Consider the following 13,623-nt stretch of genomic DNA (forward strand, 5'->3'; position numbering starts at 1 on the left):
CCTGTGCTCCAGAGTTAAGAGCACCTAAGAAAGTTGTTAGCAGGATGTGGCTAAAACTATATCTTCTCAAGGTGTCTATTTAATAAATTCACTGAAGTGATAAATACTAGTAAACTTTCCTTTGCTGAAAAGGTTTTTAGCAGCGAGACTTAAGAGATGAGACTAAGGAGATGGATTGTGGGCTGAGAATGTCTTGTTTTCTGCAGTGATTATAAAAGATGCAGAGTGAAGAGCAGCCGAGGGGGCCTGCCAGGTGGGAAGAAGCCGTAACGGCCTCTAACACTTGTTTTCCTACAGCAGGGAGAATTAAGCAGACAAAACTCTTTAAGTATTGTCTGCCAAAAGCCAGAGGTAACAGAGACACCCCTAACAGTACCTCAAATGCTTGATACTGTTCCCTATGTTGTAATGAAAACAATTGTTTTCCATAGCAACTGCAGCAACATATTACATGTGTCTCCACTCAAACAGACAGTGGTATAAAATGGCAGAGTGGAAGGGGCAATAAAGTGTTTCTCAACAACAGCCAGATTTTCCAGCTTAATTCTTGTAACATTTCTATGAAACAAGTGATTGTTGTTGGGTTTTTTGCTTTGATTGTATCATGGGAGGAGGTTAAGGGCAGCTGAGAAATTTCTGTTCCCTTTTGGAATGTAGGAATTTGCAGCTACAGAGAGAAAAGGAAAGCAGCACATGAAGGTCCAGCTGAGAAAGTGTTCTCAGGCGTGCTCTGTGGAGGATCTGTGACTCTGTCGGTCCATGGCCACATCTGCTCTCTGTTTGATCTGAATCTTCACGTTTTTTGGTGGAACATGTTCAAAGTCTTTTTGTTCCTCTGGCCTTCCCTGAATGTGGTGATCTCATTTGTACAGATGAAGTCAGAGGAAGCCTGCTTGTATGATCCACAACTAGTCTTCAGCATTTTTTGTACGGATGGTTCCAATAGCTTTCCTGGCTATGAAATAAAAGGTAGAAAGACTCTGAAGTTGGTTGAAGGATCCTTTTGGGAAATGTGTGCTGATAGATAAGAGAGGTCCAGTAGCCTTCTTGTGTTCACTCCAGATATTTCCTAAGAAAAATCAGCAAGCCAGGCTGTCAAGCCTTGTTTCTCTTCAGTGAGTGCCTGAAAGTCCCTTAGTTCAATGTCAGAAGCTGATGAGTTAAGGACTATTTACCAAGATTTAATTTTCGGTGACTTTGAGCTGTCCCACTGCACTGGTGTCATTGGAGTCAACTGCTGATCCATCGCTTTGTGATGGGATTTTGCTTGTTGGAGTCAATTAGGGAACAAAAATTGTTCATAATTTCTCAGTTGCTAGTGGGTTTCGTTGACTACCTTTGTGTGTCTGCTGTGTGCCAAGCTTAGGGGTAATTGCCACAGTAGCCTGGGTGACTTTTGATCAAATAGATATTTTTTCAAATGCATCAGGTTTTCTGGATCCCCACATCTCAGTGATAAGTCATTATGTCTGCACTCACAAAACCTCCCTCAGGGAATCAGTGTCTGTTTAGTCCTGATGAAATGCTGGAAAATCAGCTAAATGTTTAACAGCACTCGCTCTGTAGGGCTGTGACTGTTAAATGGATTTCAGTTTGCAGAGCATTGTCCTTAAACTTCAGGACTTTTGCAGTATGGGGAATCATGACATTTCAGTTTGGCGTTCATGTTGCATCTAGGTTGTGCTGCAGATGTGGGAACAGCCCCAAGCCGAGTAATTCTGGTCCTTCTACGTAGAGGGGCTGAATTCAGTTCTGTATTCATAATGGAAATCCAGTGGTTGAACATCTGGAAAGTGATAACGCGTGTGCTCTGTGCCTCTCAACAGTTTGTCTGCTGAACTGCTGATACCTCTAGCTGTTTGTGAACTAACATTTTGATAGAATGACCAGCAGGACTATCCTGGATTGTACTTTGTATGGCTCCTTGCAGTGTCTCTGGCAGGTCTTGTTTGGTTTTGTTCATTCTTGTTGTCAGTCTTTTACACTGTATGGTTTAGCAAACCTCCTTGCACTCTCACAGCACTCCTTCCCCTACCAAAACAAAATAAAACTTTAAAAAAAGCCCACCTGCCTCACAAGTTTGTGAAATTTGCCAGAATGCTTGCATTTGTGTTGACTTTTTTTTCCTGAATTCAGTTAATTTCAAGATGTATGCAGATTTCTTCACATAAAACCAAAGTTACCGATGTTAATGGCTTCAAGTTGCTCTGAAAAGTTACTTTTTGTTTTTCAGCCTACAAGAACATCATCAGAAAGCATCTATTCCAGACCAGGTTCCAGTATACCAGGCTCTCCAGGCCACACTATCTATGTAAGTGTTCCTTCTGGCAAATAAACTGCTGATCCCTTGCACATGACGTACTCCATACTGAAATAAATCACTTTTATACTGGTGCTAATGCCTCCATTCTAGTGGTTAAATTGTTAAAATTCTCACCATGACAGATGTAGTTTTTATAATTACAGAATTTCAAGAACAGGATAGGCCTTTTTTAGGTCACATTTCCCTTAGAAAGGTAACAGTAAATCTCTTGAAGTCACTTGGTGATGTGAAGAGATACAGAAGGCAGAGAGGCCATTTGCCATAGGGGTTATGTGGGGAGATCTGTGCACCTTGATGTGCAGTTCTGGAGAGATTTGCTGTCCGCACTTGGAGGACATGGGGAGGATGGTCAGCCTGGGTGATTCAACACCTTCCATTTCAGAAGTCAGATGTTTTGTTTGTGGGCAGAAAGGTGGTTTTTATTTGAGAACAAAACCAATATTAAGCATCCTTCTATTACTAAACTAACAGTGCCGAAAATGCAAAGTTATTGACAGACTGTTTTCTTTGTGACTACCTGAGATGTAGAGTTTAATATGATTCCTTCAGTAATCGAGCCTCCTCTTTCATTATTTTAGAGGATCTCTTTTCACCTCCTGGCCTCATTATTGATGCCTTTTGAGCTCATAAGATCTTAGATATTAAAAGTGGAAACACATCAGCAGAAGATCAGCCCAAATTTTTCAAAGGAATAATGTTTTTCTCCTCTTTTGTTCCAATTACTCAGGCATTGCAATGTTGGAAATGTCAGTACCTTTTTTTTTCTAGGCAGAGAAGTCCATAGGGTGAGAAAAGTCATCTTTTGTGGCTGTACCAATCTGATTCTAAGGAGCAAGAATATTAACTCAAATGTACTTGGGTGAATAACAGAACGGCTCAGCCTTTGCAAAGTTGCTGTATTTGCATACGTATAACTTATACCTCCAAAAACTCCTTTCCATTCAAAAGTCCTGTTTCTTGAAAGACCATATAACATTTGGCATCATATGAGACGTGCTTTTGGATGACCTGCACAAAATCAAGGGCAGAATTGGAAGGTACCAGCTAAGAAAGAAAATCCCAGGAAGATAGTGAGAGAAAGTTCATTATGATTTTACTGATAACCTACACTGATAAGTGCAGGGTAATCCACAGAAATTTATCAGGTACATGTATAATAATGCAGAAAAATTACCCAAATTACGAGTTTCATCTCCTGAGTTTAATACTAGTTCTTCAACATTTCAACAACAACAAGGAAAATTAGCTGATGTATTAAAAGTGTTCACACCACAGGTAGCAAAACACAGAGCGTGTCCTGCAGAATTGCCATTCTACTGATAATATGGACTTTGTGAACTGTAGCTTATAAAACTTAACTGCTGCCTAATAGCACAGTCTGTAGAGCAACGTGGTGGCCTAGACTGGGGGTCTACAAAAATGCCTATGGTAATTTATATTGGATTAAGAATATCCAGGCATATTCACAGCTCATTAACAGACTGTGGTAAAAATATTACAGACGTAACATACATTAATGTATCTACATATTTTAAGGGTTCAATTGGCTTAAGGTATTTTGTTATGTGTGGTAAGTCAAAACTATAAACAGATTTGAGGCTATTTTTAGAAAGTGAACTATTTCAAACCTTTCTTCTCTATCAAAAACTGTTTTGTATTGTTTCTAATTTTTGGCATTGCTTAAGAACCACCGAGACCAGAGGTAGTTAGGAGAGCTTGTGAAAGCAAATGCACTTAAATCTGAAAATACTGCGTGCTAGTACTCAGGAATAATGGAACTAAATGTGAGGAGAAACAGATGAGCCTCATTTCCTTGTGCGGCCTACTATGAATAAATAAAATGTCTTGTGGAAGAGTTGAAGACCAGTTTGAAAAAGCCCTTTAGTTTTCATCATCAAGTGTATTTTTGTAAGAAAGTATTGGTTTTTTTTAAATAAGTAATCTTATAAGTAACAAAATCTATTGCCTATCTAAACTATACGTAAGGCCCCTTTCTGGCTCCTTCTGATGGGTTCAACTGCCTTTGGAATGGATTTCCTACTTCCATTTTTTAACTAGTTAAGAGTTCCTTGCAGTTTTGGTGGAAAACTAGTCAACGTTAGGACTATGTAGCACGCAGTTAGTAAGCAATATGTGCCTTAGTCAGAAGCTTGGGTGTAGCTTGAGTGCAATGTAATAATTTCAGCTGGGAGTTTTGATACCCAGTCCTGACAAATGGTCCTGCTTGCCTTTTATTTCTTTGTAATAAGTTGTATTTCCTCTTGTGTCCACAGTTTTAAGTTGCCTTTCTGTCTGTGCTCTTCTGCATGGAATCCTCTCAATCTCTGTAATCTGCAAACTAAATCGATGTTATTGTACATTTTACATATGGGAAAACAAGAGCAGAAAGGTGAAAATACTTGCCTGAGGCCACGAGTCCTTTGCAGAGCTGAAGTTTCCAGCTCACTACTGGGGGCTGAGAAACTTTTGTATTAGATCTATATATGCCACGTTCTTTCTATCCTAAACTGAGAAAACACTGTGTGCTTTTTTAGGAGGCCAACTGGAGAAGAACAAGAAGCAATCTCTTCACATGTAGAGTGCCAAAAAGAGTTTTCCGTAGCAACAGTGTGACAACAAATACACAAAAAATCATAAATTGTGTAAAACAGAAATTACCAGTGCATTTGTGTAAGTTAATTTATCTTCTGTCTTTGACCTTCAGGCAAAAGTAGACAATGAAATCCTTGATTACAAGGATTTAGCAGCCATTCCCAAAGTCAAGGCCATTTATGACATTGAACGTCCAGACCTAATTACTTATGAGCCATTCTACACTTCCGCCTACGAGGACAGACAGGAGAGACAGAGTCTTGGAGAGGTAATGAACCCACGAGCAACTCATGCTGCTGTGTGCTTTATTCAGAGCCTGCTTCGCTTCTGTCCTCTTTTGAAAGTTCCTAATTGACACTCCTTGCTATTGTTGCTGCTGCTGTTCAAAGTGCTTTTTGTCTGTTTGATCTGGGTTTAATGGGAACAATCACGACGATGCCTCGTGTGCGAAACTGCACAATTAACCACGCTGTTAAACACCGACATTAACGCCAGCAGAGGAGTGGCGGGGGAGGCTTGCAGGCTGGCTGTGTGTGCGTCCTCATAACTCATGATATCCTGGGCTTTGGGTACAGCAAAGCCCAGAACGTGAGGCAAAAGCCAACCTGGCGTGCTGTACAGCAACCCTATTCACATGGGGAATACCATGATGTTCTACAGCACTGGAAGGGTTAAGAGCAACGGAATGCTTTTCTTCATGTATATTGAGGGGAAATACATTTCTGGAGCACTTTGCTAGACATCCTGGATAAAATCTGAACTGGGTCAGGATGAAGTGCTCTGCCACCTGGGGAATCAGGTTGTGTTATAGAAATAGCTGCCTCACATTTTAAGCTGCTGACATTTAGTAAGGATTCTTGTATCCTGCAACAACAGAAAAAAGAAATATCTAATGCATTCTCTAAAATTTGTGTTTAAAGACATCTTTCAGGTTGTAGGGTCCCCCAGTTCATCAAGTGAACTTCCATAGCTGCAATTACTATTTACATGGTTCCAGTGCAGATCGTGAAGCAGATTTTGTCATGTAATGCCATCTGACTGTGAATCAGACTTGCAGAACGCAAATTCAGATGGACATGGAAATGAATTTGTTTCCTTGCAATCTCAGTGACTTTACTGGCTGTACTGAATTGAGTATGAAGATGAACTGAGGAAGAAGGAAGGACAGCAAGTCATTCAGACACCAGTGCTCTGAAGATGCCCAGATCAGTGACTAATGATCTGGTCTCTTAGCAACAGATCAGACCTGCCTCAGTTTTTCTACTTTGTTCTTTAATGTTTGATAGGGTTGGTATTTTAAATTGTAACGAGTCGGAATTCAGGAGACTGTTCAGCTCAGGAGTAAGATAAGAGACTAACACTTCAAAATATTACAGAATTTCCCCCTTCAAATTTATGTTGGTAGTGAATCCAAATTTTTGTTGCTAGTGAATCTAGCTGACGTCTGGTTCAAAACCACTGTGAGATGTGTTGGTGACCTCTCACCAGCTCCAACAGGCCTGACCCATTCCACGAAACCCTCTTGTTATTAACAGAGGAGGAACTTATCTCAGAGAAGGTGAACTATTTGTTAATCCTTAAGGGGAAGCTTCTCACTGACAAAGCGGAATGGTGGAAGCTGTCTGCCATCAATGCTTGTTCTGGGGATAAGCAAAAGCCTTTGGGGGTTTTCTTACCCCGTAAGTTCACCAGAATTAAATCCACTTAATTTCTGGTGACTACAGAAATTTGTTCTGGAAACAGAAGCGCTCCCCATCTTCTTTTCAGAGGATCTGGGGTTTCCACCCAATGCTACTGCTGATTTCTGTCACCTTGGGCAAGTTACCTCACCTCTTTGTACCTGTTTCCCTTCCCTTGCCCTAATGGGAACACGAGACTATCAGGGTGATCTCTGTGTTGTGGAAATCAAGTGACACCTCAATATTGGTACATCATGCATCAGTCGCTGTCATATTTAAACAGCAAAGGTGACGTTAAGTCATGGCAGGGGTTTGCATGATTTAACCTGCATTCCCTTTGCAAAGTGTGTGTATGTGGTGGTGTTAAATAAATGGGGATGTGGAGTTTGTACGCTAGAAATGCCCTTACCATGATTTTAAAAAGAAAAAAAGGCCATACTCAGCTAAGAAATATTTCTGGGTGTACAAGGGAGATTTGCAAGAGCCAGCAAAGTTAACCTAGTAGTGGAGACAAACCTTAATTACAGGGAGCGAGCTACAAGAAAATGATGTATTTTAGTCATAGAAAGTGAGAAAACGCAGCATGAGACTTTCTTCTTTATTGCAATGGAAGGGAAATCCATTGAGAAGTTTCTCGCTCATAATCTCTTGTTTTTTTCTGTAAGTCTGTGAGGAAAAACGTTTTCCCAGAGCACCATCTAGCGGCTCCAGGCGTCTGAGTTACAGATCCGCCAGCAGTTGGAGGAGAAAGGGATCTCATGAAGGGATGGTTTAGTTTCTAATGTAAAAGAGATGAAAAGATACAAAATAAGATCTGTAAATAAATTTTCTGCTGATGAGATTGACATTTAATGTAGTTGTAGCGTTTCCATAAACCATCAGGTTCTTCGTGTCCTGTAACTTCTGCCCTGCCAGCAGCAACCTTATGAACACTGAAATGGTCTTTTCTCAGCTCTGCCTTTTGCTGCATAAATATTGAGAGAAGCAGCATTTTACCTGCATGTCCTTTGTTTCTATATTCTGTCTGTTGAAAGAATTGAATGTTAGTAACAGCTTTTAGTAAACAAGCTGTCCTAAAATGAGAAAAGTGTTTTTTCTAATGTGATAGATGTGCTTCAAAATGGAGCAGGCACCCTACCTGCTACTTCAATAAAAAGATGGTTAAAATGAGGTCAGTGCAAGATGCTGGAACTTGTGTTGTGAAATGACACCTGTAAAAGTTTGCAGAAATTTCCCAGGACACAAAATTACCTATACAACTATAGGTATTAAAGCAGCCTCGTAGATCTCAAACTGATAGAGCATTCCGCCTGTTGTAGTGAGTAGAAGTCATCACTCTGTATTTCTTCTGAAGTCATCACTCTATTTCTACTGACATACTATTCTGGAACTGAGCTGTTTCTTTTCAGTCAGCTGCGCAATGCATCTCAAACTGACTAGTGTAGGCTTATGTGATAGCCCAGATTTAAAAGACCTCAATAAACCCCGAAGAACCAAGCATTCCTTGGCAGACTCGGAGTCTGAGCTGCGGCAGTTCACCTGTGCATGGTAGAAGAGAAGTTGGCTGCAGAGTGTGGTTCCACGTCCCAAAAGTAACAAGATGATGTCAGATAGTGATGGAGTAAAAGTACATTATAGGTTGGTCATGGGTTCAGCATATTACTTTTTGGGATGCCTTCCCAGTCTTAGATTCCTCTGACAACCTTTGACAGCTGTCATTACCTGAGCAGCTAGACAACCGCAGCACATTATGGAAATTTGCTTATTTACAGTGATACATAAACTACTAATAGAAAAACATGGGAATGCACATCACAACATGCGCTTTTTTTCATTCATATTGGAAGTTTTAGATTAGCTCTCGGTTGTTTTTGTGGGGAATGATGCTGCAGAGCGCTGTGTGCGATATGTTTCATGTAGAGCAAAGTTTTTATGACTGCTGCTGTTAGATCTCTAATGAAATGGTGCTTTGCTGTATAGAGCTTGGCGGTTATAAGGATTAGGAAAACAAGAATGTAAATGACATTCAGGGCTTTGATGGAAAGTAGTGAAAGCAGTCTTTAAAAAGCTTTATGGGACCTTGCTGGAAAAGAGATGTTCTGTACCCAAATAAAAAATGTTACTCCTTTGTTTGGACACTTTTCACGTGCAGCGTCACCAGCTCCATGAGAGTTAATGATCTCTCAGTGCCGAGTGTATAGCTGGATGCTTAGGACCAGAAATTCTGCCTGTGTTTTACACTGCTGCTGTTGTACATTATTGTCACAGTTAGACCAGAATCAGCAGGTTTGCTTCTGAGACATTATCTTAATAGCTGTATCATTCTGCAGTAATTGTGGTCTTATTTAAAAGCATAATGTCTTGCCCAGTTTATTATGGCAATTAAATAATATTGAAGTTTAGTGCCTGAAGAAAATAATTAAATCCTGATTTTCCAGCTTCAAATTGCCTTGTGATTAAAGGCCACGTAGCTGGTAATTAAACATAGCTTTTATTCTTGTTCGTACCATCCATCAGCCTATGCGCGATCTTATGCTTCATTTCTAAAGGTATTTCTTGCCTCAGTTTCCCTATCCTCGTAATACTTTTCATAATATTCTGCATATTTCTGCCCACTGGCCTTTGCACAGTTCTTTCAATCTACACGCTTGTAATTCCTGTCTGTCCTCCTTACGTAACCGTGGAAGAGCACAGAGACTTAAAGGAGATCGTATCAAAGAGCTGTTGATGACAGCTACATACTCCTTTGCATGGGTATGAATTGTAAGGCCTTGGGGGGAAAGCACGTTTTTGCCAGAGTACGTGTGTTGGAGGAAAGACATGTTTCTTCCTGGAAGTTGTTCTGTGTTTCTGATGCCATACAAAGCTCTGAGTTAAGTTTATTTACTTTTAATTTCCACTTTAAAGTTTTCTTCATAATAGGCATGGTTATTAAATTAATAACCCTTTCTGATTTTGATCTTTACAGCTATGTTTTAATTACCACGATGATTAGATGGCTGAGAGATCATGTTGCATGGTATTTGACTGAATTAATCACACTTCTAAAGATTCTCCCAGAAACTTTAATTGCTTCAGTAATTTATGGACCGGTTCCCGAGCAATGTGGAAAACGCAAGTTCCAGTGCTGCAATGGCCTCAGTAATTTGTGCTCTGCCATTTTACATTGCCCTGTTCCGTGTATTTGCAACGAATTTAGCATATGCAATGATGTTTTGGTAACCTTATTTTTATGTCTTTGCAGTCTCCAAGGACGTTGTCACCTACCCCTTCTGCAGAAGTAAGTTGGGTGGCACTTTTGGGGGCAGTATCTTACTGTGATTAGGATTGTTCGCTTCAGCAAATGCAGGTGTTGATTTTGTTATCAGTCTCATCCATCTCTGCCACATAGATGTGTTTTCTAAATATTGAAACTTAACAAAAATTAACTCTAAAAAGAAAACATGAAGTTCTTACTGACAGGTTGTACAAAAAGTGAAGCTGCTGCTCCTTCCCATTTGTTGTCTATAAAGCGGAGTTGTTTGCCCAGCAGACGTCACTTCTTGTACATTTGTCCTTCTTGTACGTTTGTCCTTCTTGTGGCACAGGTGAACTCACATCTCAGGAGCTGGATGATTTCCATGAGCTAAAATGCTGCTCTAAGCATCTGAACGTAAGCTGTGTTTGCCGCTAAAATATTCGCTCTTCTGTCTTGGAAAAAAGTGTCTCTATGGTTTGGTTTCATTTTGCTTTTCCCAAGGAGTTAATTTGGACATCACAATAATGTGAAGCATTTGGGTAGTAATTTGTCAGGATACAGTAGATGCCATTGCAGAAATATTATCATTTCGGGGGTGGGAAATGTTGCTTATTTGCAATGAAAAAGTTGTGGTGATTGCTATGTGCTAAAAACAGTGACTACAGAATTTCTTGTGAATCTTCATGCATTAATATCAGTCCTGTCCCTTTTGCCCTGGATCAGTGTGCTTTGTGCTGTTGGGAGTGTTTGGTTTTGGGGGGGTTTGGGTGTTTTTTTAATTGACTTTTTTTTCCCAGGAAAGCAAGTAAATTGAATTTTGCCATACAATGAGGTGTCATGTTTTCAGATACAAGGGGAATCTAATTTGGAAACTAAATACCTTTTGATGTAACTAGTCAAGAGACGTGGTAAATGGAGCCACAGATTGCTCTGTGCTGCGCCTTTGAATCCTTGCTGGTCTCCCCGTTTGCCAGCTGAAGGCTCATGGATCTTGTGCGGAAAACACCTGCTCTGAATTGCAGATTCCTTTACGGAGTCACGGGAATGTGGGCAAATCTAGGATTATATCGAATTTAATAGAAATTACAGGTGGAGCTGGAACCTTCCAGACTGAACTCTGACCCAGGCTACTAAAATGGATTGGAGTCTTGGAACAGATCGTTAAAGAACAATAATAATGAAGCAGGTTGGAAGCTTAAGGGATGTTGTTATTTCAGTAGCTTCTGTCTTCAGATCTATGAACGTGCTGCTGAAAACGTGTGATGTGCATTTACATTTATTAGCGAATGCTTCTATTCTGCAGGGTTATCAAGATGTTCGGGATCGTATGATTCACAGGTCGACTAGTCAGGGCTCCATTAATTCTCCGGTGTACAGTCGTCATAGCTACACACCCACCATGTCACGTTCCCCTCAGCATTTCCACAGACCTGGTAAGGGCAACTGCATTGCAAGTAGATGTAAAACTATTATTTCTTTATTACATCACTTAGTAGCACAGCAAAGCGCTTGTTTCTCTTAGCAGTGAAAATTTAGGATTGAAAAATTAACGCATATTTTAAGATTGCATTTTCTACCTGTTTTTTTGTTCTTGATCGATGCAGTTTTTTAGCACTAGACTGATGCGTGTTTCTTACATCATAAATATGGATCGTGTGGTTTTGTTTCTGATTAATTATTTTAAAAATCTTTGTATGTTTGTGAAAGGGAACAAAAATTTGCAACAGCGAATCACAAACTTCATTCTTGAGTTTGGAAAAAGTATCACCCATTGGAAACAGAAGTTACGGCTTCACTGTACAAAAGTCAGTAATGTAGGATTCCTGCCTCATGAAAACCAATTCATTTAAAGCTTGGTGCAGCCATAGAGTCTCAGATTCGGCAGCAAAACCCTCAGATATTCCAAATTGCATGTGATTTTTTAAAATGTAAACTTATGGTTGACAAGGTAGATTTCTTAATTACAATTGCCTGGGAACATTTGAAAAACACAAACTTCATTTACTGGTTTAGCAGTGCTATAAAAGTTCTATGTATAGAAAATGTACAGGTCATTCAGGTTCCCAGTGCATTCAGAATTACTGGTCATTTATATTAAAGCAAGATATGAAAATGATCAGTTCATCCACACCCAAATTGCATAAAAAATACATCTCTAAATGCTATTCATTGACTACTTTTCAAGACTGATTTTATTGTTTATGGTAATGAATTAATCTTCGTGATCTGTTTTTAAATTGGGATACAATCGTGCAGTTACATCTTCCTTGGCGATTACAGCTGAACAGTTGAGATGCCAAAAGCCCATCTAGAATGGGAGCTGCACTTTTAAAATTAAAGATTTATCATAGAGCCACCACTGTGGAACTTGAATGCTGTAGCCATTTCCTAGTGGGGATGGGCTGAAAGCAGCTAATTGTGTCTGTCAGTGAATGCCTTATTTAAAAGGCCCGAGGGAGGTGGGACAGAAGCAAATTGTGTCTGATACTTAGTGTTGGCAGCGTGACTCTGTTTTAAGATGATGTTAGAGCTGAAACTGAAAGAGACCTAAAAGCGTGAAAAAGCTGCAAACTTCTGTCTTTTGATTCTGGCAGTTCTGGGGAGATTTTTCCATTTGTATCAGTTGTATCGGGGATATGAACAAATCCAGGCCCTGTTCCAGACTTGGCTGTGATTGAGTTTCACTGGCTGTGTTCAGTCAGGGACCCTCCCCAGACTCAGTCTCTGTTTGTGTAACTCCTGTGATGGGTGGATGGGCTCAAGACAGAGTTTGGATCCAAATGTCAGATCTTCAAATTCTGCAGCCTGAGGGATTTTCTGAGAAGATACTTGTTCAAACTTATCTCTGTTCCGATGATCTCAGCTTTGGCTTACCTGTTTCTGTTTCTTATATGACAGACACAGAAGTAATTCTGTAGAATTTATCATTTTGATCTTTACTACCCTGCTTTGGGGTAGTTAATGCTACTTCATAATTTTCCTACAGTAATTATGCATGTTGAATAATAGCAAGTGTGTATTTACCATTTTTCTCCTAATGGCAATTCTTGTGTTATTTGCAAGACTAATTTTTCTTTGAATAAACCCAGTGGACCCAGACAACTTCTCTTTAGCTCCCAGATAGTCCTTGAGAGAGAAGTGAACCACTGTGTTGATGTTGTCAGCATAAGGTTCTTCAGAAATTGGAGTGCTACAAGTTTTGAGAAAGTTTGCAGCCTTTTCCTCCTGCGGTGCCCGAGCCGAGGTTGGCAGCATTTTTGGAATGTCTTAAAACAATAGCAAACAGCTTGCATGCCTCTCGACTGACGTTTTTTGGTCAGGCACTTTTCAAAACAGCTGCTTTCTTAACTAATAGAGCATTAGTGTTTGTGATGTTGGCATGCTGGTAGCAGGCTACTTTTCGGTAAAAAGGCATAGATCAGAAGCTCGTTAAGCCAATAAATGTTATGCTAAATTAGCGATGCAGTTCAAATCTGATCCTCTCTTCTAATCCTTCCTGTAATTTTGTCCAACATTTATTAACCCTCCGGTACATCTTTAACCTTTTTTTTTTCTCCTTCCTTCTTTCCAGAATCCTAATTGTTCAATGCCTTTTATTTTCTTCCTTTGAGGCCTCCTTCCCTGCCTTTCTCTTATCGTTTTTCTTTGTTTTCATTTTGTTCTGCCCCCCGACTCCCTGCGGCCGCAGAGCTGCTCCCGACTGCTGTGCAGCGGTTGTCACACCTGCGCACCAGCAGTCCCAGCTCTGCCCACCATGACTCCCGCCCCAACTCCCCCTTCCGACACCACTT

The 13,623-nt window shown here is 40.2% G+C and overlaps 1 protein-coding gene across 12 annotated transcripts in view; it reads left to right on the plus strand.

Moving 5' to 3' along the window:
• ABLIM1 (actin binding LIM protein 1) overlaps positions 1-13,623 on the plus strand; it is a 203,529-nt gene that overhangs the window by 160,835 nt on the left and 29,071 nt on the right. For all 12 annotated transcript variants that reach the window (XM_065066950.1, XM_065066946.1, XM_065066948.1 and 9 more), the window contains 4 exons: positions 2,234-2,311; positions 5,028-5,183; positions 9,839-9,874; positions 11,136-11,265. In XM_065066950.1, coding sequence (XP_064923022.1) covers positions 2,234-2,311; positions 5,028-5,183; positions 9,839-9,874; positions 11,136-11,265 — 400 coding nt within the window. The remainder of the gene's footprint in view (positions 1-2,233; positions 2,312-5,027; positions 5,184-9,838; positions 9,875-11,135; positions 11,266-13,623) is intronic.

The sequence above is a fragment of the Columba livia genome, chromosome 6 (assembly GCF_036013475.1).
Source record: "Columba livia isolate bColLiv1 breed racing homer chromosome 6, bColLiv1.pat.W.v2, whole genome shotgun sequence".
NCBI lineage: Eukaryota > Metazoa > Chordata > Aves > Columbiformes > Columbidae > Columba > Columba livia.